The 24831-nt window shown below is 45.5% G+C and overlaps 1 protein-coding gene and 1 long non-coding RNA gene across 10 annotated transcripts in view; one reads left to right on the top strand and one right to left on the bottom strand.

Annotated features, from left to right (window-relative positions):
• The window catches only part of SRGAP3 (SLIT-ROBO Rho GTPase activating protein 3), a 326045-nt gene that overhangs the window by 216045 nt on the left and 85169 nt on the right, over window positions 1-24831 (top strand). For 6 of the 8 annotated variants that reach the window (XR_005374626.1, XM_038565770.1, XM_038565767.1 and 3 more), the window contains one exon: window positions 20245-20307. Coding sequence is in view for 7 of the 8 variants with exons in the window: in XM_038565770.1 (XP_038421698.1) it covers window positions 20245-20307 (63 nt within the window). In the remaining variant the exon portion in view is untranslated. Of the gene's footprint in view, window positions 1-15420; window positions 15541-16127; window positions 16181-20244; window positions 20308-24831 lie in introns of those variants that run through there. The other 2 variants (XM_038565769.1, XM_038565771.1) reach the window with 2 other exon arrangements.
• On the bottom strand, window positions 250-15248 carry LOC119864635. Of its 2 annotated transcripts, XR_005374628.1 has the most exons (5): window positions 14768-15248; window positions 12901-12981; window positions 5358-5534; window positions 1319-1417; window positions 250-533 (listed from the first exon to the last, which is right to left on the bottom strand). It is a non-coding gene; the product is annotated as an uncharacterized LOC119864635 (long non-coding RNA). The 2 variants fall into 2 exon arrangements; XR_005374627.1 differs by having other exon boundaries at window positions 250-1417.

The raw sequence follows: 24831 nt of genomic DNA on the forward strand, positions 1-24831 counted from the left end.
TTTGGCGCCTGCCTTTGGCCCAGGGCACGATCCTGGAGACCCGGGATCGAATCCCATGTCGGGCTCCCGGTGCATGGAGCCTGCTTCTCCCTCTGCCTGTGTCTCTGCCTCTCTCTCTCTCTCTGTGACTATCATAAATAAATAAAAAATTAAAAAAAAAAAAAAGAACTGTAATCACAGACTCATTCTCTCCCACCACTCAATAGACACTGGGTTCCTCCTGGGGCCGTGTTTATGAAACGTCTAAGTTTAATATTTGTGTAAGCAAACATAATTATGAAGGTAAATACAATGCAATAAAGAATAAAAAACCCACAGCGCTTTGCAAAGCCATACTGGGGTGATTCCAATCACCTGGTCTAGTCACAAGTCCCCGCCTGATGTTGTTGTCACATCTTTTTCCTGGATGGGAGTGACTCGCAGAGAAAGGGTCATCAGGGCTGTTAGGAAATGAAGGGTCTTTTTTCCTGACTGAGGCCTGGGACACGTGAGGTAAATCTTTTCAGTTCTCATTTAGTCTGACAGCAGCGTCACTGGTGATAGAGGTTAACAGGGTAGAAAATAATGAAAAAAGGTCGACAGCTGAGCTTCTGGCTGCCTCGTTACCAGGCCGGTGCCTGCAGAACAAAGGAAGCGACCTGGCCCCTGTGGGCCAGGAGAGAGCTGGGGACGGGCCTGGCTGGTTGATTTAGCACAATGCGATCCCTTTGTGTCACATCAGTTATAGATAATCTGGGCACGGAGGCTGCACTCCTTATGTACTAATAGCTCCCGCAGACCTCAGAACAACAGCGAGGCCAGCCCCTGGTGAGACTGGGGAGGGGATTGTCACTCACCCCATTCTACAGATGAGGAGGTCGAGCCTGCAAACCTGCCAGAGAACCCAGACTTGCCCTCTTTTGGCCCACAGTCATCACCAGCAGGAGGCAGTATGGCTGGGCTTCTGCAGTTTGTCCCAGAGCTGCCCCTCACTGCCTTACGAACCTGAGCGAGTCTCAGAGCCTCAGCTTTTGCATCTGGGAGATGGAGGCTGTGACAGTGTCTGCATCAGGAGGCTGCTCTGAAGAGTGGAGGTAGGCCAAGTGTCCAGCACAGGCCTGGCATCCAGCAGGTGCTCACTAATTGGTGGCTCACCTGTGACCCTGAAGAATGGAGCCCCCCGCCCCGTTCCTGAGCTGGGTCCTAGCACTCGGGTGGGTGTTACTTCACCATACCACCAAGTCATGCTCTGCCCATGCATCTGCAGGACGTGGGAGTAGCTTCCAGGCCAGGTGTCCTTCATGGGCTTGGGTCAGGATGCTCTGACTTCATAACTTACCTCCTCGTGATTCTCCAGTTCCCCTTTCATAGTGCATTCTCTTCTTAAGACTGGAGGCAGCACTTCACATTCCACAAGCCATCCTAGGATTCCTGTGGGCTGGTAGAAGAATGCATGCCAGTGGCCCTTGCTTTAAGTGTCAAAGACTCATCATAGCTAAAAGAACTGGATGAGACCTTAGAGGCCATCATAGTTGTCAGGGCTTCTATGGTAACCAACAATAGAAACCCAGCTCCGCAGGCTTGAAGGAGGAAAGGGACTTACTAGATCTCCAGAGCTGAGGCTGGCTCCAGGCCTGGGGGTGTCAGGAGCACAAAAGAACTCCATCTCTCTGCAACTCTGTTCCAATTTTTTCTGTTTTCTAAAATATTTTAGGCATGGGGTGAAGGGCTCTCTCATAGTCTGTCTCCATGTGCGAACCACATGACCCCCTGCAGCTCCCGGCTTATATCCCACCAGCTTCAAAGTCCCATGGGACCAAAAAAAAAAAAAAAAAAAAAAAAACAAAGTCCCATGGGAAGTGAGAGCACCCTTCTCGCAGAATTGAGTCTCACGGGATCTGGTTGCCCATCCTGGGTCACACTAGCACTCCTGAAGCTGCACCTGTGGGCAGCGAGACGCAGTGCTCTGACTGACCAGGCCTGGAAATATCCCACCCCTGAAGCCGGGTGTGCACTCAGTTCCACCTAACCCACAGGGTCCTCTTACAAGAAAGGAAAGAGGCACCTGGGGGGCTCAGTCAGTTAAGCATCTGACTCTTGATTTGGACTCAGGTCATGATTGCAAGGTTGTAAGATTGAGCTCCATATCAGGCTCTGCTTAAGATTCTCTCTCCTTCTGCTCTTGTCCCCCCTACCCCCCACACTTACCTGCTTGCTCTTGCTCTCCCTCTCTTTAAAAAAAAAAAAGAGAAAGGAGAAATAAAACAATAGATGTCCATAGGCCTCTGTTCCTGTCCCTTTATCATCCTCTGCAGGTGTCATTCTCCCTCTGCTAGATTTGCCTCATAAAGGGTCTTTATTACCTCTCAGTATGGCTCATTCCATCTGGGGATAACCATGATCAATAGAAAATTCTCCCCAACGTTGAGATGAAATCTCAGTGTTTATACTTATGGTCCTGGTCACATCTTGAGGGCTGCACAGATCAATCCACATGGACACTTGTCAGTGGCTCGAGGACAGAAATCATGACCACCCAGCCAGGTCTTTGCCACCTCCGGGTAAATATTCCAGGTCCCTTCGGTTTTCCCTTGTGACTTGGCTTTGTGTTTTATCTCCGCCTATGTCATGTCCCAGGCTTCTCCAGCCTGCACAAGTTAATGTTCAGAACCATTCGGAATACTACATGAAGGTTTGACCAGCTAGGAGTAGAGCAGGGCTCTCTAGACACAATATTTCTAATGATGAAACCTGTGCAGGCATTTGCCTTTTTGACCTTAGCCTCATCACATGGTTGGCTCCCTCTGAGCGCCCTGCTTGAATCCCTGGGTGTTTTCTGTTTTTTAATCTATCTTATGAATTCTGCACTTGTGTTTCTTTATATTTGGTCTTTCAGAACTCCATTTTGTTAGACTCTGGTCAAATGGGTTCAGTGTTTTTATTTAGGTGATTTTGCTTTTCTTTTTAAAAATTTTATTTATTTATTCATTCATTCATTCATTCATTAATTCATCATGAGAGACACACAGAGAGAGGCAGAGACATAGGTAGAGGGAGAAGCAGGCTCCCTGGAGGGAGCCTGATGTAGCACTGGATCCCAGGACCCTGGGATTACAAACTGAGCCAAAGGCAGATGCTCAGCCATTGAGCTACCCAGACATCCCTATTTAAGTGACTTTTCAAGCAGCAATAGGGTAACTCTTCCAAGAAGTCCTAAGTCCTCCTCTGTGGGGGAAGCCTGTTTTATAGCTTCATATCTCCCCCATGTTACTTTCTGCTCTGTGTCAATTCTTTAACCCCATGTTTGATTCTTCTTTGCCTTCTTAGTGAAGAGGTGGAAAGTGGGTCAGAGAATTGAGGATGAGTTCACAGAGTGAGCTTTGAGTTGAGTGTTGTTGAAGGGTGAATAGGAGTCTGCAAGGGGTGCCCGGGTGGCTCAGTTGGTTAAGTGTCTGCCTTTGGCTCAGGTCATGATCTCAGGGTCCTGCGATTGAGCCCCACATAGGGCTCCCTACTCAGTGGGGAGGCCGCTTCTCCTTCTCCCTCTACTGCTACCCCTGCTTGTGCTCTCTTGCTTTCTCATATAAATAAATAAAATCTTAAAAAAAAAAAAAAAGAAAAGAAAAAAAGAGTCTGCCAAGTGGGGAAAGAGGTTCAGAGTTCAGTGTTTGGAGAAAGTCAAGAGCACAGTGAGTAGAGTACATGGTAGAGGTCCAAGGCAACTCAAAAGGGAGGCCACAAAATGGCAGGCTTCAGCTAATTTGGTTCTTAAGGATATTATGTGTGGCCCTCACTATATTAAGAAAAATTAAAACAATACTAAAATTTGTGGAATTTCACATAAAAATCAGGGCTTTGTGTTTCTCTTCAGAAATAAGAAGCTCTGAGGGGCATGTGAGGGGCTCAGTCAGTTAAGTGTCCAATGCTTGATTTTGGCTCAGGTCATGATCTCAGGGTTGTGAGATTGAGCCCCATGTTGGGCTCCATGCTCAGCAGGAAGTCTGTTGGAGATTCTCTCCCTATCCCTCCTTCCTTTGCCCCATACCACGCACACATTTTCTCTCAAATAATAAATAAATCTTCAAAAAAAAAAAAAAGAAAAGAAAAGAAAGAAACTTTGCCAATATCAGATCCATATGGGTTCATACTTGGTAGTAGTTGGTTGGAATTGAGTAGCTGCTGGCCCCTTTAAGCAGGGCACACTGTCCCCACTGTCCCGGGGTCCCTGCTGTTGCCTAGTGTAGCACAACTGGTTGGCTGCTTTATTTTGCTTCCCTGGCCCTTTATGCATTTTAATTTGTGGCTTCATTTTTAAACTTTATCTACCAGTGGTTCACAAATTCTAGCATTAGAAACACCACCTGGAGGTTTTGTTAAACAGATTTCTAGGCCCCATCACCACAGTGTCTGACTCAGTAGGGTGGAGAGAGGCCTGAGAATCTGCATTTCTCACCAGCTCCTTGTTGCTGCTGCTGCTGGTTTTGGGACCACACATGGAGGATGACTTACCTCCTTGTTTTACAGATGAGGAAACTGAGGCCTACCTCTGGTCAGCACAGTCTGGCCCCAAACACAGGTTTTCCACTCCAGCTCCTATACTGAATCCACTAGCCCCTGCAGAGCCCCAGCGGGGAGGTTCCATCTGCATCCTGCCTGTTCTCCTTTCCTGCCCCTACGGTGTCTGAGATGGGGCCTTGAAGCCCATTCATTCCATTTCAGTCTCAGCCTCCTTAACAATAGCCATCCATTATTCTATGCTCTGATGCCTGCAGAATTTAATTACTTGCCTGGCCGTGAAGTGAATTTGATTGTTGGGAACTGCGGTGTTCTGGAGGAAGCACTAATGAGGAAAGACTCTTAGCTGAGATGAGAAGGCATTTGGGGGGCTTGTGTTTGAAAGCAGCCATTCACTGTGTGGCAATAGGTCTTGGTCTTCAGTGAGCTTTTTCGTTCCCGCCTCGAAGATGTCTGTCGCATTTCATAAATAAATCAGGGCTTTTGTGTCCAATAATTGCCTTGCTTTGTAACCAAGATCAAAAGCACCAATGGCCTTGGATTCAAAGCCAAGTTTATTTTTTACTTCTTGGTTGCAGGAGAGAGTGAGGGTTTGCATGCTGGCAGGTCCAGCTAGGAGGCTTGCATGGAGAGAGAGAGCAAAGTGGGCAAACTGCCAAGGCAATGAGGAAGCTCTTCAGCCAATCTCCACTGGCTACCAGGGAGATGAGGTCGTGAGCATTCACTCTGCTAGTAGAGCCTGCTGGGCTGGTCACCACTGGGCATTCCCAACTCATTCAATAAACACATAATAGTGCTATCATGACCGTAGGTAAACAATAATTATAGACAGCAAACAAACAAAAGAAAAAGTGAGTACTTACTGTGTGCTGGACTCTGGGCTAAGCATTCCATAGATATTTAATTCTTAAAGCCTAAGTACAAGATGCTGTCATCATGCCATTTTACAGATGAAGGAGCCTCATGATGCTGATAAAGATGAGCTGAGATTTGTGTCCATATGTGTCTGACTGGAGCCCATGCTTGGTGGTAGACAGTTGCTAAAGAAGACAGAGAGATGAGTCAGCTACAGTGCCCTCTCTGAGAGATCACACTGTAGAATGGAAACAAAGACAGGTGTGTAGCCATGATTCAAATACAATAAAGAGGGACATTGGTCCAGAGGGAGGAGGACTTCTAACCTGGGCTGGTGGTTGGGGCTCAGGGAAGGTTTTATGCTGGGGATGCAGCATTTGAAGTGGATTTTGAAGGATTAGGATTTATCCCAGTGTGGTTTCCCCAGGAAGCTAACAGAGTGATTATGATGCAGGAGTATATTAGCAAGTACTCTTGGGGATCCCCACCTGCAGAAGGAAAGGAAGGAAAGCAAGAGTCAGTGAATGGAGAAGTTGGGCTACGGTGTAGTCACTACTAAAGCCTCAGTTGACTCCTTGGGGGACTTCTGAAGCTGGAGTGTTCCTTCTGAGTTCTCCTGAGTAGGGTGAGGAGACTGGGCCTTTATACCTTCTTATTGCTCCCAGAAGGGGGCATGATCTTGAGCAGATACCTCTTTAAAGCAGTTCCAAAGAGGGCCGACAGCTGTGATGTCTGCCAACAGCACTCGAAGCTAGGGAACTAAGTACTCTGTTCCTGAAAGGGACTTGGGTGGCTCATCACTGTGTCCCAAAGATATGCAGGGATTTGAGAAAAGTCAGACACAGGAATCCAGACCAAAGCAAAAGCTGGTGGACAGAAATGTCTAGGTCCTGTATCATGAACAGGTAGGTTAGTGTTGCTGTTCAGTACAGTAGTTAGGGCTGCAGACAGACTCTCTGACTCAATCCCTCTTCTGCCATTTTCTGACCATGTGAGCTCAGCCTAATCTTGATTTTCTGAGTTTTGTCATTTTCAAGATGAAGCTAATAATAACCTCCTTCATGGGGTTGTTGTAAGGGTTGAAAAAGATGATATAGAGCCACTACCTGGTACACAGTAAGCAATCAATAAATATTAGCTATTATTAGGATAGTTACTGGGATTTTGAGAGAACATAGTGAGACTTAAGTTTAGAGATGGAATGAAGGAATATTTTATTCAGGGTGCATAGGTTAAATAAAGGGTCAGAAATAAGAAAATATGCTCTGGAAGCTACTCACTGATTAGTTCTAAATCATAGTGGCCTTTTCTCTTCTTTTATAACCTCTTACTTCTTTTTCTTGCCTAATTATATTGGCTAGGACTCCCATCTTGTACAGTGTGAAGAGAAATGGGAGAGAAGTAGTATTCTTAACTTTTATTTTTTAATTTTTAGAAAAGATTATTTATTTTAGAGAGAGTGCACATGTGTAAGCAAGCAAGTGGGAGGAAGGGCAAAAGAGCAGATAGAGTCCTGAAGCAGACTCCCTGCGGAGTGCTGAGCCTGATGTGGGGCTTGATCCAAGAACCCTGAGATCATGACTTGAGTCAAAATCAAGAGTAAGGCCCTTTAACCGACTGAACCACCCAGGGGCCCTGGTATTCTTGACTTTTAAAAGGCATACTTCTGACTTTTCACAGTTTTGTTTTACGACAAAAACTCTTAGCAAATCAGAAAAAATAGGAATGTCCTTAGTCTGATAAAGGATATTTACCAAAAACCAACAGCAAATATCATACTTACTGCTGAAGAGAATTCAGCAAGATGGCTGGTTATAGAAATTAATAGTGTTCCTGTGTGTCAGCTATGTCCAATTAGAAAATATAATTTAAAAAGTACATACATTAGAAAATAAGAATAATTGAAAATTAATGCCATTAATGCTACAAGTTAGCTGCATCCTAGAAGTTTTAATGAGTGATACTTTCATGGTCATGCAGATATAAATATTTCATAATTTCCATGGCAACTTCTTCTTTGACCCATGAATTATTCAGAATTATATTTATTTTAGTTCCAAAGGTTTTTTTTTTAAAGCTTTGTACTTTTAATTTCTAACTTTACTGCTGTGTGATAGAAAAATAAGGTCTATAGGTTATATTTTTTTATTTTTGTTGAAGTGTTTGCCTTATCAGATATTGAGATTTCCTCTAAAGTGATAGCAAAACAGGCAATACTAGAGCAGTATTAGGTAAGCTGACTAATTAGACAAAACCGAACCCTTTGCAAATGAGAGCACAGTATGTGACAGTGGTGCGATATGGGTTGGTCAGGGGGTAGGGTAGACTGTTCAGAAATAGAGTGAATTCCACTGGTTGTCATTTTGGGGGTTATTTTTAGGAAATGATCTTACACATACACACACATATTTTTTAATATAGAAAAATAAGACCTCTACCTTAGTTCACAAAGATATATTCTAGATAGATTAAAGCACTAAAACAAAAAAGGCAAATCTTTGAAACTATGGAAGAAAATGTAGGAGGTTATATTTAAAACCTTGGTGGTAGGAAAAGAAACATAAAAAGGAATGTTTCTTCTGCTAAAAAGAACCTAGAAAAACACAACTGGAAAGAAAAATACTGATAAATGCCATTTTACAAAAATAAAAAAGTCTTCCTATAATAACAAATAAATAAACAGAAAACAAAATGAGACCCAGTTTGACTCCCATTAGATGGGTAGGGCAATCCTAGGTGCTGACAAGAATGTGGAGCAACAGGGGCTCTCATAATCTCCGAGTAAACATGCAAATTGGTCCAGCCCCTTTGAAAAACAATCGGGCAGTATCTAGCAACAGTGAAGGCAGATGTACATACCCTATGCTCCAGCAATTCCACTTCTGAGTATAATCTAAAAATATTCTAGTCTCTCTCTCTCTCTCTCTCACACACACACACACACACATACACAGAGTGACCTTGTATGAGGACGTTTGCTACAGTACTGTTTATAGTAAAGAAACCAAGAAAAATCACCCAAATGTTCATCATGAAAGGGATGGCTAAATAAGCTACAGCCATACAATGGAATAGCGTACAATCCTTAAGAAGAAGGAACTGGATCTATATGTATCAGTATGGATAAAACTTGAAAATGCAATGTTGGTGAAAAAAGCAAGGAAAGCTATGATGTTTTAAACAAGTTAAAACAGAAGGTAATAGTTTGTATTGATTATATTGTTAGACACCTGTGTGACTTGAAGCTATGCAAAGATGGGCTATGTAAGAAGACATACTAGCTGCAAAGTAGCAGTTGAGGAATAAGGGTGTAAGAAAGAGGAAGAAGAATGCTTCGTTTGTATCTGAATATTGTAACATTTTGCTTTCTAAGAGCAGTTTTGAAGCCAAAATGGAAAAATCCAATTTGGATGGCATGTTCATGAGCATTTGTTACTGTTCTCTCTGCTCTTCTGTATGTTTGAAATATTGGAGAACTGAAATTAAGGGGAGAGGGGGAAAGAAAGACCAGTTGGAGACAGATGAAGAAGCCCTTGGATGTCAAAATGAAAAGTTGGGCTTTATTTTCTAGACATTGGAGAACCACTGAAAACTCTTGCATAGGGAATGACATAATCAGAGCCAAGTTTAAGGATGATTAATTTGGTGTGTTTAATAGCTTTGAAAGAGAGGTGCTGAACTCAGGGAGCGCAGTTACATGTTATTACAGATACACGCTAATACACAGACTAGTGGGGAAGGGTAGTAGGAGCCTGGATCAGGGAGGGTAATATGGGAATAGAAACGAAGGAAGGAATGGATAGGCAAGTAGAGAGGTGGATGGGTGGTGGGCTCATGGGTAGATGGATAGATGGATAGATGAATGAATAGTTGGGTAGATGAGTAGATTGATGGATGGGTGAATAGGTACAAAAGTGGTGAATAGAAAGGTACAGACATTTTTTCAAAGAATTTATTTATTTGTTTATTTGTTTTAGAGAGATGGAGAGGCGGGGGAGGAGCAGAGAGAGAGGGACAAGCAGACTCTGCACTGAAGCAGACAAGCAGGCTCTGCAGAGCCTGTCACAGGGCTCAATCCCATGACCCTGAGGTCACGAGCTGAACCGAAATCAAGAGTCGGATGCTTAACTGACTGAACCACCAGGTTCCCTGGATACAGACATTTTTGAAGTGCCAGTGCAATCCTTCTGACATCTCGTTCACAGACAATGCAAATGAAATAGAAGATCTGATGATGAAATGACAAGGAGGTTAAAGTGAGGTCTTGGGTCAGTGACGCAGCAGTAATGAATGATTAATAATGTTTTGATTCCAACAAATAAGCCTGGCAACATTTGTATTCACCTTGAAGATCATGTAGAGAGGGGAAAAAACAGCTCAAAACTCAGTGGCTTTGGGTTTTCATAGATACTGGTTCTTCAGGAAGATAGCTTTGTCATGCTCTCCAGGACAGACTGCCCTTCTCTCTCTGCAAATTTTTCTCTCCTTATCTGTAAGAGATTCATGGCAAAAAAAGAAATGTAGGCTGACATCAGGGACATAGTCCAGAAAGACTACTCCTGAGTATGCTCTGCCTCCACAGAGACTCAGGCCAGCATTCCACTGCATCTCCTTCTGCCTTGACCCGGAGGCCAGGGGAGGACAGGGACTTGGTCACGGATAACAAAAGATTCTGTAAAATGGCACTCGGCACTGTGTGTTATCTGATATTTACGATGATCTAAAGCAGAGCCTTGTAAATGTCAGTGTGCTTTTTATACTAAAGGCAGAGGAGTATCCATGTTTTATAATTATTTTGGAATGTTTGGGGAAAAAAATTCTGAAGGCACAGAGAGTGCAAACTCTCTCAGTGGAGGCAGCAGAGTGGAATGGTTGGGGGACTCCCATCTCCCAGCGCTATGGTCTTGGGCAAATTACCCTCCCTCAGCTCCTGTGTCTTAATCTCTAAAGTGTGTGGGTGGGTGGGGTAATTAATGATGGTGCCTCCCATAGAGGGCTCATATTAGGCATAAGTGAGGTATCATCTGTAAAGCAGGTATCATTGGGCCTGGCACATGCTGTGAGATCAATGAACATAGCTATTATTGTTGTCATTATCTACACCGACAAATATTACCAGTAGTAATAGTAATTATTACTAACAATGATGACGGTGAGTATTGATAATAATAATACTTAGTATTACTACTAGAGATCCAGAAACTCCTAGCCTGTCAGGTCACTTGTTCTCATAGTCATTCCAAGGTATGCTTGGACTTCCTTACGCCTGTTATTATAAGCATTTCTGAAAATGGAGGCCCTCGGTGCAAACAGCATCCCAGAGAGATGCTGGGAGTGATTACATGGGGAGAATGGAGATATTGCCGGGCTCCTGAGTGTGCATCGGTGGGGCTCACCACTGCCAAGAACCTCTGATGAGTGGTCCCCAGGCCTTTCTGCTTTCTGCAGTCTCATCCCAGCCCCAGCAACAAGGGGAAGAGTTCAGGGCTCCAGTGTGCATTCCAGCCTCTTGCACGACATGCAGATGACAGCATTTGGAGCCACAGCAACAGGAGACATAGAAGTGTGGGAAGGGGAGGAAAAGCAGGGAGGTGTCCAGGAGCAGGGAAGGGAAGATGATGGGGGAGAGGGGAAGAGTAACGAGGGTTCAGATGGAAGGTGGAGCAGAGACTAGGCTATGGATGATGTTTGGGGACAAGGGGCCGTGACATGGCAGGATGCCCACAGCCCAGTTATTGGCAAGCTAGGACACAGCTGGGAGTAACAGCCAGCTAGCTGTCCAAACTGCTGTTTCCAGGGATAAGCTGACCTTCCAGGACAAACTGGAGAAGCCCCATCCCTCTGAGACACGCCTTTTGAGCCTTTGCTTGGGAAATAAGAGCATAATTGCTCTGGGAGATGGCCAGTGGTACATATATCATATGTTTAAATAGGGAACATCTGTGGGTCTCAAGTTTTGTTATTTGTTCAGAAAACAAGCAGGAGTGTGGAAACACAGTGGGATTTAGAACTAAAGGAGAGAAAAAATTTTGTTTTATTTAGTTTTGTGTGTTTCTTATTGTTTGCTTAGAACCCCATGAGCTGTCCCCAAAGATTAGCCCAACATAAGAACATGTAGTAGAGCAAAGAGAGACCACCCTTGCTAGAGTAGTGCCTGTCGAGGTGGAAGAGAGGCCTCATGGATAACTGAGAGTTGAAAAAGCCTCACTGGTCCCAGTGCTTTAACATTTCCTGCTTTAACATTTTCTTGAGGATTGTTTAGAATGGTCTCGTTTTAGAGAAGTGGAGGGAGTCTTTTCATTAAAATCTGACATTTTAGGATGGTATTATTTTTCTAGATGCAAAGGGTGACTTTAGCATTGGAAATGACCCACCTGTTAGTTTGCTCTTTAAAAATAGAACTTCTCAAAAAATATAGCTCATAAAGTCTCAGAACCTATAGTAACAGTTCTGAGGGTTTCCCTCCAAGAGCATGATTAGCCCTGCATTGAAAAATAAATCAATCACCCATGGCAAGGTTTTCACAGAGCAAAGAAATTGATTTCACTCAGGAACTGTTGTGTCAAAGATTTTTTTTGCCAGCTGATCCCATGTTGACATGATGTGTGGGGTTTTTTTGTTTGTTTTTTTAAAGAAAAAGGAAAGAGATTCAAAGATGACCACCTTTTATTCCTTTCTGGTTTCCTATTGCTTCTGCGTGTTAGCTCATAAACAGACATTTATAGAGCTCCTCTGTATGCAAGTCTTTGTGATCAGAACTATGGGGAGCCACAGTCCCAGCCTTTAAGCAGCTTCTGCTCTGATTGGTTGGAATTGGTCCTTTTGCAGGAACTGTTTGAAAGCTTGTGCTTGGTGGAGGGTTTTCAGAAGGCTCTCTTACTCTGTGGGCATGCTGGTATATGCAGACCAGTGTATCTGGTGCAAGTACTGATTATATCAGTAGTCTTTCACGTCAGCAAAAATGACAACTTACTGGATCCTCTAAACTGCAAGTCCAGAGGTAACATCTTATTTAGGCTTCACTTGATCCAGGACACAGATTCTGTTGTCAAAGACTCCGCTCTCCTTATGGTGGGCAAGACGACTACAGGCAGCCCAAGATGCCTGATATCCTAGCTTAGCAACCCCAGAGGAGAGAGGATCTGAGAATATGGTTGTTAGAAAGCTCCTGGGAAAGACTCTCATTGGCCCAGCCTGGAATATATTTCTATCTCTGACCCAGTCACTAGATACAAGGTGCTGGAGCACTCTGGTCAGACTGTGTCCCCGTGACTGATGGACCATCCTGTATGACTATGTAAGCGCAGGGTCAGTCCCACCATGTCTCATCTCCTGTTATCAGAAGAAGGAGAAAGAGAAAAATGAGAGGTGGTCATCATGGCTGATTTATTTCTTGCAAGGCAGGTGGGCCAAGAAGGACCAGGCTAAGGAGAAGTAGGTCTCCCCGCAAGTGGAAGCAAGGGCCAGGGACGTAGATTCCTGCATAGGCGGTGAGAAAGTACATTGGCCAGGCAGGTGGTGTCCTGACAGAGGGTACACCCTCCTTCATACCTTCTTTGTGTCCTGGACTCATTTCTCTTACAGCATTGCAATGGCTTCTTTCATCTGTGTGCCTGCGTCTCCTGCAAGGCCCTGCAGAAGCAGACCATAGAAAGGCATTACAAATGCCATCTTTGGAGTCCATTGAGCCAAGAGCTGAATTCTGGCTCTGCCATTTTCCAGCTGTGCAACCTCAGGCAAGTCTCTCAACCCTTCTGATCCTCGAGCCCTCATCTGTCAAGTGGGCATAATAATGGCACCTACCTTCAAGGTTTAATTAGATAATGTATGGAAGTGACTTTGGACAGTATTCAGCAAATGGAAAGCACTTCATGAATGGTAGTTGCAGTTGATAAAACAGGGACCATGTCACATTCAGCTTTCTGTCTTTGGTACCTAGTCAAAGCTGGTATCTAGTAAGTATTAAAAAACTGCTTGTATAGATTGAATTGAAGCTAGGTGAGGAGTTGGCCACAGAGGTACAAGAGGAGGTAGTGCAGGCAGGAGGATGAGTACAGGGGGCTCGGAGAATCCACAACAGACAATGGTGTTGGGGTCTGAGGGAAAGCCAGGCGGTTGGGTTTCAGGAACCAGACTCTTCAGTGGCTCTCAAGTGTCAGGATAGGAGTAAGGCACTTTTTAGAAGGCACTCTCCCAGGGTCCGTTTTAGCAGGTCCGAGATTGCTATCCTTGATGAATGCCAGAGGATTGAGAGGGCTACCCCCTGAGAGACCCCACTGGTTTCTGGGTCACAAACTCAGATGCCTCCATGGGCTAGATGGGTGATGTGGATGGGTGAAGGGAGATGCTGGGTGCTGTGGCCAACCAGAAAACACAAGCCTCATCTGGAGGGGAGCCATACTCGAAGTAGAGACTTAGTATTGCCAGATCTTCTAATTTTCAAGAGAAGCTGAAAATCAAGACTTGTAAAGGGAATTTCCCGATTTTTTAGATGCCAAGAAACAAGTCAGATTTTTGAAAACACCGAAAGGCCAAATAAAACATGTCTGTAAGCCAGAGAAGAGCTGCCACTTAGAGTCCTTGGTCTAGGGCAGTGGTTCTCACTGAGGACAGTTTTACGCCCCCGGGAACATTTAGCTGCATCTGAGATCATTTTCCTTGTCACAGCTTGGGAAGAGGGTGGGGAATGCTACTGTCATCTAGTGGTTAGAGCCTGGGGATGCTGCTAACTACCCTTCAGTGTGCATGACGCCACTCCCACCTCAAAGAGTTATATGGCCAGAAAGGAAGTTGACATTCTGGCATGAGTTATGGGCAGAAGAAAAAGGCAGAACTGAAGATACCTGCCACCTGATTTTACAGACTTATTTGGGTCAGAGAGACAGGGCTCTGCCCTTCAACCCTGAGAAACCCCAGCTGCCATGGCTGAATTCTTGTTGGTCAGGTATAATTGTTTTCTACACTGTGCATGCTTCCTGTGCATGAAGCAGCCTGCCACCCCCAACCTCTGCAGGCATGAAAGTCATGCTAGAAATTCGGACAATGAGTGCTAATACATTGCCACTTGGGTCCCCAAGGACTGGGTGTGATGGTCTGTTAGACATTATCAGGGTTTTGGCCTCCTGTTCCTGGTGGAATGTTTGGTTTGGGTTCTGCATTCAGTAGTTTCTGGAAGTGTAGTTGAGAATATTTCCCTTCCCAACCATAACAAAATGAAATGTCTCTGAGTTCTGTGCAGTTCAGTAACGATTTGCTGAGCGCCGCTCTGTGACCAGCACAGTGCTTGGTGCTAAGGGGCAGATGAGCAGAGACTTGAGCAGGTTCCATCCGGAGGCTTACCATCCCACTGAGAAAATGCAAGAACCAGACCTGGGGCCCTCCCCATGCAGTCTGCTCTCTGTTACACTGGTATCTTTACCTGCCTGAAGTATCGTTCTGGTCGCCACTCTCCCCCACTCAGAAACCTTCTGTGGGTCCCAGTTCCACTCTGAACGAAGCCTGCACTCCATTAGCTTTTGTGATCTGACCCAGCCTCCCTTTCAAGCTTACTTTCTGCTATTCTGTGGCTGGGCAACTCTCTTAGCAAACCAAACTTTTCCCTAGGCCTGGGCTCCCACCCTTGCTTAGGCCAGCCCCCCACCTAGAATGCCTTCTCTGGCCATTCGTTGCAAACTGAGATGGCTCTGGTGGCACTTCCCCCATCCTCTTCATCACTTCATCCCGTATCATTTAATCTTTCACTCTTTATGGCTGTTTCTGCCTCCTCCCTTATTTGGGTTCTTGACCCTTGACCAACCAAACTGGGAGATTCTTAAGGGGGAAAAGCTAATTAAAAATTCAACTTTATGTTCCTTTTCTGGGCAACTTGCTAGCCTTGTCTCTGGCATCCAGTGGGTATCCATCCACTCAGCCTGTGCTGCTAGCTCTTCATTTGTGCCTGGCATGGTGCCAGGTACTTTCATATGTGTCATCTCTTTGTATCATCACAAGGACTCTGTGACACTCATTACCTCATCCTACTTTTACAGATAAGGTTAGAGGAATTTTCACCTCATTCATTCATAACTCATTCAACAAACATATTTAATGAGCACCTGCCATGCAACAGGCTCTGTGGCGTTGCAGGGACATAGGAGTGGGAAACCCAGGAAGCAGATTCTGAGATGGCTGAAGTTAGCATCTAGCAGAATGGTGAGGGAGCATTCTTGGGGTCCACACCTTGGGAGGGCAGGGGAGGGGGCAGGGTGAAGTCAAGCCATGCTGTAGGCAGCCTTGCTAGAAGTCTTAGACAGCTCTGTGGGCAGTTCTAAAGATGGAGCAGCCCTTTAGCAGTCCCAATTGAGGGGAAAAGACAACCTCTTAGGCCCCGCTCCTCCCACGTGTCTTCAGACAGAACCTGTCAGTCCTTGGAAGGGATGTCACCTTGTCTACCATGGCCATCCTGAAGGGTGCTTTTGGCTGGAGGCAGTCTGCTGATAGCCCTCCCGGCAGCTGGGATATCGGAGCATCTACCATTAGAGAGAAAATCTCTTTGTGTTAATGGGGCTTACATTCAAGTGGGGAAAAAATGATCAATTAATTAACATATAAACAAGCAAAGTCATTATACTTCCCTTAGTGCAAAGGACAGAAAGAGGTACTCTTTTTTTTTTTTTTTTTAGATTTTATTTATTTATTCATGAGAGACAGAGAGAGCGAGGCAGAGACACAGGGAGAGGGAGAAGCAGACTCCATGCAGGGACCTCGATGTGGGACTCGATCCCGGGTCTCCAGGATCACACCCTGAGCTGAAGTCGCACTAAACCGCTGAGCCACCAGGGCTGCCCAAGAGGTACTCATTTTATACACAGGGGAAGCTGAGATGTCCAAAGCTTTAATGGCTTAAAGCCCCACCTCCAATCCTGGTCTCTGGCTCCAAAATTCAGCCCTCTCTACTGTATAACCAGGCCTGTGCCAATCACATAGAACTTAAAAGTTAAGCTGAAGAGCTGGGTCTTCATCTTGTAGGGATTGAGGAGGCTCTGGAGGGAATAAAACACAGAATTACACTGGCACAGGCATGCAGAATTGGGGGCCAGAGTTAGGGACTTAGTTAAAGCACAGCTTTAGAAGCTTTGGTCCTGCTTGTCCTGGGACTGGTGGTCTCAGATGATTAGGATGATTTTGGCTGCAGGTAAAAGAAAACTAGCTTGAAGTGGCTTAAACAGCAAAGCCACGGAAATGGAAGCTTACTGGGAGGCAGGCTGGATTCAGTTGAATCAGTTTCTCAGCAGGTCATGAAGCAGCCAGGTTTGTTTTGCTCTACTACCCAAGGTTACTTCCTCTTCTGGTCCTAAGGTGCCTGCTGTTAGCAACTGGAACTCTTAGCAGAAAAGCTAAAAGCTTCTCTCAACCATCTAAGTCCTTCTCTTTCATCCAGTTAAGTCACATGCTCAGCCCTGGACTAATAGCACATAACAGAATCCACTGTCTCAAGTCGAGATGGGTCAGCTTCCCTGGGAGAGCTCAGCTGGAGGAATCAACACAGAGCCAAATTCATGGCTCTTTTAGGAAGCAGAAAGGGTCTTGGGGATGGATATTGGGGAGGGAGTCAGCCTTACCTGCTCCAGAGAACAAGATTGAGCAGTTTGAGGGCAGGACACAGTGACAGACTAGATTAAAGGGGAAGGACTAAAACTTTTTTTTTTTTTTTTAATGACTCCAAGGTTTCCCATTGCCATGCTGGGGATGATATTATCTCATTGACCAAACTCAAGGGGCTGGGGGAAATTTCACATTTGATTTTGGATAATTTGAGTTTGATGTGATGAGGAGACATTCACACTATATTGTTTTGCAACAGCCGAAGCTATAGGTCTTTGAGCTTGGGCTCAACGCACTGTAGGACAGAGCCCAGGAGATGACAACAGAAATGGTGACATGCTGTGGGTCACTGAGAAGTGGAAGCTGGAGCCAGGAGTGTGTGGGGAGCTGGCTGGGGCAGGGCCTGCGAAGGCAAGGCTGGTGGGCTCTCCTGGCAGAGCTGCTTCTAGGAATTTATCTGACAGGGGTCTCTGCTCATGTGCACAGTGACAGGGTTCAAGGATGTACAACCACATCATTGTCTGAAATGTTAAGAGACTGGAGACAACCTAAATGTCTGTTGCTGTCTAATTAATTATGATACATCTGGTATATGGAACCTTAAGCAGCTGTTAAAAAAACGGAGGATGCAGGAGCTCCATGGCTGCAAAGGAAAAATCTCAAATATATTGTTAGGTGGAAAAAATCAAGATGAAAAGATGTACAGAATACTTCCATTTGTGTTTAAAAAATATATGCTATTCAAATGTGTTTTGTTTTTTTGTTTTTAAAGAATTTACTTATTTATTCATGAGAGACACAGAGAGAAAGAGAGGCAGAGACACAGGCAGAGGGAGAAGCAGGCTCCTCACGGGGAGCCCGATATGGGACTCGATCCTGGGTCTCCAGGGTCACACCCTGGGCTGAAGGCGGTGCTAAACTGCTGAGCCACCCCCTGGCTGCCCAAATGTGTGTTTTTGTATTCATTGTATCAAAAGAAACTGCTAATAGCCTAGCCTCTGGGTGAGGTTCTGGGAGCTCGGGAGAGTTACTTTTTACATTTTACCTTCCTGGCTGTTAGAGTTTAACTATGTGCATTTGTTACCTGTCAAAAAAATTAGATCATAAAAATAAATGCATAAGAAACTGGGTCTCAAGTGCCAGAGAGGTTAGTGAGACTGAGGACTGAGGAGGCCACTGGAGGGTGTCAGTCCAGAGTCCAGTCAGAGAGGCAAAAGTCAGGGAGAGAGGCCACAGGGGAAACCGAGGCACAGACTGTCCACTTTTTTGTGAGAATCAGAGATAGAAGGAGATGGGCATAGCTGGTTGGGTTCACTGAGCACCACTGCGACGCATGGGATGTGACTGAAGTTTCTCTTGTGAGCTCCGCACAGGATGTTCTGCTCAGGCTCTGCTGTGGTTTTGGATCACGTCCCCTGTCTTTAGCTCTCAGAGCTGCAGGGAGGTCTAAGCAGACTGCCTAGAGCTTTTGCTATTTTTTAAGAGATCTTAGGCAGTCAAGGGCTACCTTCAGAAGACTGATTTCTGGCAATTATTGTATCAGAAGCTGAGGGAAAGGCTATAAGATAGGAAAAGGAGCCTAGGAAGGCATGATGTCTGGCCCTGAGCCTTCCTCAGCTACTGCTGAGTCCAGGGGCTCCCGACCTATGTTGGGAAGGACGGAAGGTTGGTCTTATCCCATCAGTCACTGGTCATGCTTGAGCTGAGGGAGCCAAAAGGGGGGACCAGGATGACTTGGCTCTCAGAGAGCAGAGATCAGGACTCCCATTTTCTTTCCTTTTTTTAAATTCAAGTATAATTAATGTACAGTGTTATATTAGTTTCAGGTGTACCAAGTAAAGACTCAACAATTCTATGGTGGTCACCATGATAAGTGTACTCTTAATCCCCTTCACCTATTTCACCCATCCACCAGCCCCTTCCCCTCTGGCAACCACCAGTTTGTCCTCTGTATTTAAGAGTCTGTTTTGGGGCGTTGTCTCTTTTTTTCTTTGTTTTCTTTTTCAAATTCCACATATGAGTGAAATCATATGGTATTTATCTCTCTGACTGACTTATTTCATTTAGCATTATACACTCTAGGCTCATCCATGTTGCAAATGGCAAGATTTCATTCTTTTTGATGGCTGAGTAATATTCCATTGCACATATATACCACATCTTTATACGTTCATCTATCAGTGGGCACTTGGACTGGTTCCATATCTTGGCTGTTGTAAATAATGCTGCAATAAACATAGGGGTGCATATACCTTATAGAATTAGTCGTTTCATTTTCTTTGGGTAAATACCGAGTAGTAGAATACTGAATCATATGATAATTCTATTTTTAATTTTTTAAGGTACCTCCATACTGCTTCCCACAGTGGCTGCACCAGTTTTCATTCCCACCAACAGTGCAAGGGGGTTCTATTTTCTCCACATCCTTGCTGAGACATGTTATTTCTTGTGTTTGATTTTGAGGGCTCCCATTTTCAACATGGAGACTTCATATGATAGTCCAGGCAAACAGGGAGAGTATTAACCAAAATAATAATAATAATAGTAATAATAATAACAATAAACCTTAAGTAACAGAGAATCCTAGACTCTTCAGGCTGAGTGGGACCTAGAGATAATTTGTTCATAGTTTTCTGAATTGTATCTCTGAATATACTAAAACATGTAAGTCACCTCATGGAAAAAAGATTAAGATAATCTAAACTGTATACTATAATGCTCCTTAGAAAACCCATGTTTGTGAGGGTATGAAAGTCTCTGAAAAGTCCTGTAGTAAGAAAACCTCCAGTGGAGGTAACCACCTTGGTCTCCTGCCTCATGCTCCAGTTGGTTGTCTGTTAACCTCTACTGTTCACAATGAATTGAGATGCTGGATCAATATTTCTCAAACTGTGTTCTATGGAACCCCACTGTCATGAGGTGCTAATGAGTTTTGAGCTAGGGACACATACTCTGGTCACATCAGCTTAGGATCCACCCACAAAATTAAAGAAAGATGAACAGGTGGATTGGCTGTGGGCTTCTGAGAATCTTTAACGTGGTGATGTCTCTGAGAATCACCAGTGCAGGGAGGTAGAAGGTTCCCCAGCTTATTTGGCCAGGGGATTCCTTTTACAGGGTACCTCTCCCTGTGGTTTGGTTTCATGGACACAAGTTAAGGAATTCAAGTCTAGACCAATAAGGTTTACATTGATTTCTGTACCCATTCCCACCCCATCCCAAGTATTCCTGCCCTTTCTGTGTTGAAAAGGAAACTGGTCAATGCAACCAGTGACCTTCTCCCCCTCTGACATTTGTTTTTCCGTATTCCAGAGCAAGGAGATTGGCCTGCAGATGCATGAGGAGCTCCTGAAGGTCACCAATGAGCTCTACACAGTAAGTCCTGCTCAGGCTCTGCTGTGGGCTTGGGATTGAGTCCTCTTCCTTCAGCACCAGGAGCAAACCAGAGACCTGGAATCTAACCAGAGACCTGGGATGACCTTGGATGTTTTTGCTGTGTCTTATTGCCTGAGTGATAAGGGGTCATCGTGGTGGGATGTAATGGTTTATAACCCTGGCTTCTGATTCTATATATGTGGGATGGGGCCCTGAGTATTTTTGGTTTGTGTAAGTTCACAAGAGGTTTGCATGACCTGCCAGCTGTGAGAATGTGGTACCTACCAAAGCAGGAGATGCAAGGTCAAGGTGGGGACAGCATGGACACAAAACCTCCCGAGGCAGGGATGTGGGTTTGGAGTCAGGTGCAATGGGCTGAAGTTGAGGTCTGCTCCCTATTAGTGATGTAAATTTAGGCATATATGTAGCTCAGCTGAGTTTCAGTATTCTCATCTGCAAAATGGAGCACTGTTCTGAGTATCAGATGAGGTGAAGGGGGTGAGCATGTCTTGTCATCTCCAAGGAATGATTTAAGTACATTACAACTTGGCCCAGAACTGACCTTGCTACCTGCATGGCGGCAAAATCTAACTGGACTTGGGATGGATATTAGAACCCAAGAGGGCCCTTGAATGTGGAATGCAGGCACACCAAGTTATGATGCAGGAGTTTACTGATTGTGCCTCGAGAGCCCTTGGGCTTCATTATAGAGGAATGTGGTGAGCCTCAGGGACAACCTAGGGGAGTGGGGTGAGGTAGCCCCAGTAGGCAGACTCCAGACCCTTCACCCACAAAGACAGGGTAGAAAAAAGCTGCTGTCTTTTAAATATGGCAGGGTGCCTTATAAAGTCTCTCATTAAAAGTGGGGAATCTGCTGCTAAAACTATATTCAAGGAAGGGAAAGAAGAGCAGGCTGCAAGAAGACTCCTCTCTTTGGTGTTATTATCCTTCTGTGTTCACGTCCTCCTTGGCCAGCAGGTAGTGCATTTCTTAGGGGCAAGAGCTTTGGCCCGAGAGCCTGGACCTCACATTGTAATTCCTGCCTCAGATTCTGGGCCTCAGTCTCCCACTCAGTAAAATGGAGGCAAGAGCTCCTAGAGTTTAATCTGTAAGAGTTGAAACTCACATTTCAATTATTTCAAGTTAAGGAGTGCATCCTGAGCCTTGGACAGTTTTTAGCTGGGTCATCATTAGGGGAAAGGAAGAATTGCTGTTTCTCAAGCGACTGAGTCAGCTGAGCATTGTGGGGGAGACTCGCCCAGTGGTTTAAAGCACAGACCCGAAAGCCAGAGACCTGGCTTCAAATTCAGTTGTTAAACAGACATAACAACACCTACTTCTTGCAGACTGCATGGGAGTTGAAGGAGACCAGGTATGTAAAGCACGTGGAGATCAAAGGACAAGAAGCCATGGCGTATCAGTTCTTGTGTTATCATCATCATCATCATTTCTGCCTCCCTGGCGAGTGTGAAACCGGCTGTTGTGCATTTCTGGTTGGGGATGGGTGGTGATAAAGGTGCAAGGCTGGTCTCCAGTGGGGCTTTCTTTACTCAGAATTCTGCAGAGGACTTGGCTGGACCAACATTCCCCAATCTAGGTCCTTTTTATGTTCCTCAGGCACTGCCTTGATTGGATCACTTTCCTCTGTTGCATTTTAACACCTGGGTCCTGGTGCCAAGGGCCTCCCCACTCTCACTCAGGTCTCTCACCTTTCCTCTGGGCTCCAGCTGGGCTCCTCTTCTTGACGCCCTCTGCATACCCCACATACTTCCCTGCTCTGCTCCTTTACCTCTGCAGCTCCCCTGCTTACAGCTGTCCTCTTTCTTTCTCTGCGTATGTGTGTTCTACTCATTTTTCAAACCCAGACCAAACTCCACCTTTTGAAAGCTGTTACCTCTGGGCTTTGAATTCTTATAGCAGTTTGAAAAAATATATCATGTTATCCTTGTGTCCGCAGCTGGTATGTAGTCACCCTAGAGCCAGATCTTGGTCAGTAACACTGCACTTAATGCCTAGAGGCTCTGAACCCAGTGTTTGGCCTCTGGCAGGTCACGTCACCTGTCAGTCTCCCCTGTGATCAACAGATCTGCCAGGTTGTAAATTGGATGAAGCAGGCAGAGATTGGGAAGATGGTACTGGCGCCCAGCACAGTTCCCTGAATCCAGCAGGTGTTCCACACACACTTGCCTCTACTGACCACGGGGCAGGGCAGCTGTACAGAAATGGTGCAGGTCTGGCCCTGGCAGACAGGAGATGGTCTCAGAGCTGGTGGTGGAGGGAGGGCCATCATCTCCCTAGCTGTCTCCTGTAGCCACCCATAGAGGAAGGAGCCTCAGAGTGCCAGCAGCACACCCCCCAAGTCATTTATTGACGGCACACTGAGTCTTCAATAGTTGCCCAGAAATCATTTAAATTTGAGCATTTGGGGCTGCTTGCTGTGGAGCCAGCACTGCAAGAGGCACAGCGGCCGGCTGTGAACATTTCAAGAGTTCATCTTTGAAGTGTCTTTTACATCCCCAGTGTTCCTAGGGCGCCTGCTGAAGCAGAGGAGGGAAAGATGTATGAATAAATGAATAAAAGTGGTTTTGCTCACCAGTTTCAAATCTGGGTAGGGAGACAAGAGTAAAGTACGTGACGTGGTGATTGAACAGCCGAAGACAGAGCGGCGTGTGTGCTGGATATGTGGGCTCCGAGGGGGGCACCACCCATGAGTCCTGTGAGTGCTATCCCGGGTTCTCCATCGTGTGCCCAGAACTTATGGCAGAGCTGGCACATAGTAGTTGATCCATACCTATTTACTGAGTGAAGACACGAGAGGGAGAGTGTGTTCCTACAAGAGAGATCGAGGGTTGAGGAAAGTGATGGCTCCAGGTGGGCTGCTATGATCAAGGATGAATTTTGAACGTGGAGCCTTAGGAGGGGTAAGAATGAAAGAAAGCAGCAGAGGGGAAGAGAGGAGGAGGAAGAGGATTCTCAGCGCGGGCGGCAGCGTAGGATGGCAGCAGAACAAACTGATTACAGACCCATCTGGGTTCCATGTCTTGCTGCATCACCGACCAGCTCAGCCAGGTCAGTTAACATCTGGACCTCATTTTCTTTATTGTGAAACAAGGATAGTAACAACTGTGGCCACTCAGTGAGTGGTCTCACACTGTGTTAGATACTTCATATGTGTTATGAAGAAACTGAGAAAGAAGTGCCCTGCTTAAGGCCTTTGCAGCAGTTTTCAGTTGCTGCGTAACAAACTATGTCAAATCCCAGTGACTTAAAACAGCACCTATTTTATTTGCTCATAATTTTGTAGGTTGGCAATTTGGGCTGAGTTCAGGTAGGACGACTGGCATGGCTACGGTTTCTCAGCCAATTAAAAAAAGAGCCCAAAGCGGTAAACACCGAGTGTGCCAGCACTTTTTGAGCCTCTGCTTGTGTCATACTTGCACATAGGCTATTGGCCAAAGCAAGTCACACAGCCAAGCCCACAAGCTGAGGCCTGGAGAAGTAAACATAAGCTCCTGATGGGAGTTACTTGCCAAGTCACAATGCAAAGGGGCATGCTTGCAGCCAGCCAGGGGAGCAGCCACCTAGCTGCTAAGGGCACAGTGGACCTCAAATCCCATGCTTAGTTTCTAGAGGTTTCTTTTGGGCACTTTCTAGTCACTGTGCCTGGTTACACAACTTCCTCTTGTCTCCTGGTCCTGGAGCCATGACCACTGATGACTGAGGATCAAATAGTGTTGAGAAAAGATCATCCAGTAAGCCTTACTTTTTTTCTTGTAATATTTTCTAGAAGAGGGACATGGTCAGAGGGTGCTACTGAGCACAGCAATGATAGAGATAAATGCTAAGGGCCATCCGTCACCCACTTTAGGGAAAAGGCTTGTCTCCGTCTGAGACCAGGGTGCAGAGGAGACTGCAGGGCTGGCCATTTTCATTTGTTCATTCATTCATTCACTCAAGAAGCCTTCCTCTGCCTGGTCTTCATCACCTTGAGGTGCTCTCCTTTCTAAAACATGCCAGCATGTGTGCAAGCACACGTGCATGTGTGAGTGCACATACACACCCCACCTCATCTCTTTTTTTCTAAACTCCCATCAGTTGGCCTGACAGAATATAGCCCTCAATCATCATATGCTGGCCTGGGAGGAAAAAACGGGCAGAAGTTGAGAATGTCAGCCAACATGCTAAATCCTTTCAGAAGAGGCATAAACAAAACCAACAATGAAAAGCTCCCCCTGTGTTTCCATCATTGAGCTAAAAATATGTTCAGATTTTCAATGTAGTCCTAGATCAAGAAACGTATCTGTCATGTTTTGAAGTGACAAATGCTGCAGCGTCCCCCGTCTGGCCCTTTCTTTGTGCTCAGTCACTGTACTCCAGGCTTTCCCAGGCAGGACTGCCTGATTTCCAGGCCTGCCAGCTGCAGAAGGGGCCCCTGGGACTTGGCTCAGGGTGACGTGGAGGGCACCCAAGGAACGTCCACACCTAGCCACAGCTGGTGACAGGTAGACACTAGTTGGAGTAACA

This window comes from Canis lupus, chromosome 20 (assembly GCF_011100685.1).
Source record: "Canis lupus familiaris isolate Mischka breed German Shepherd chromosome 20, alternate assembly UU_Cfam_GSD_1.0, whole genome shotgun sequence".
NCBI classification, from domain to species: Eukaryota; Metazoa; Chordata; class Mammalia; order Carnivora; family Canidae; genus Canis; species Canis lupus.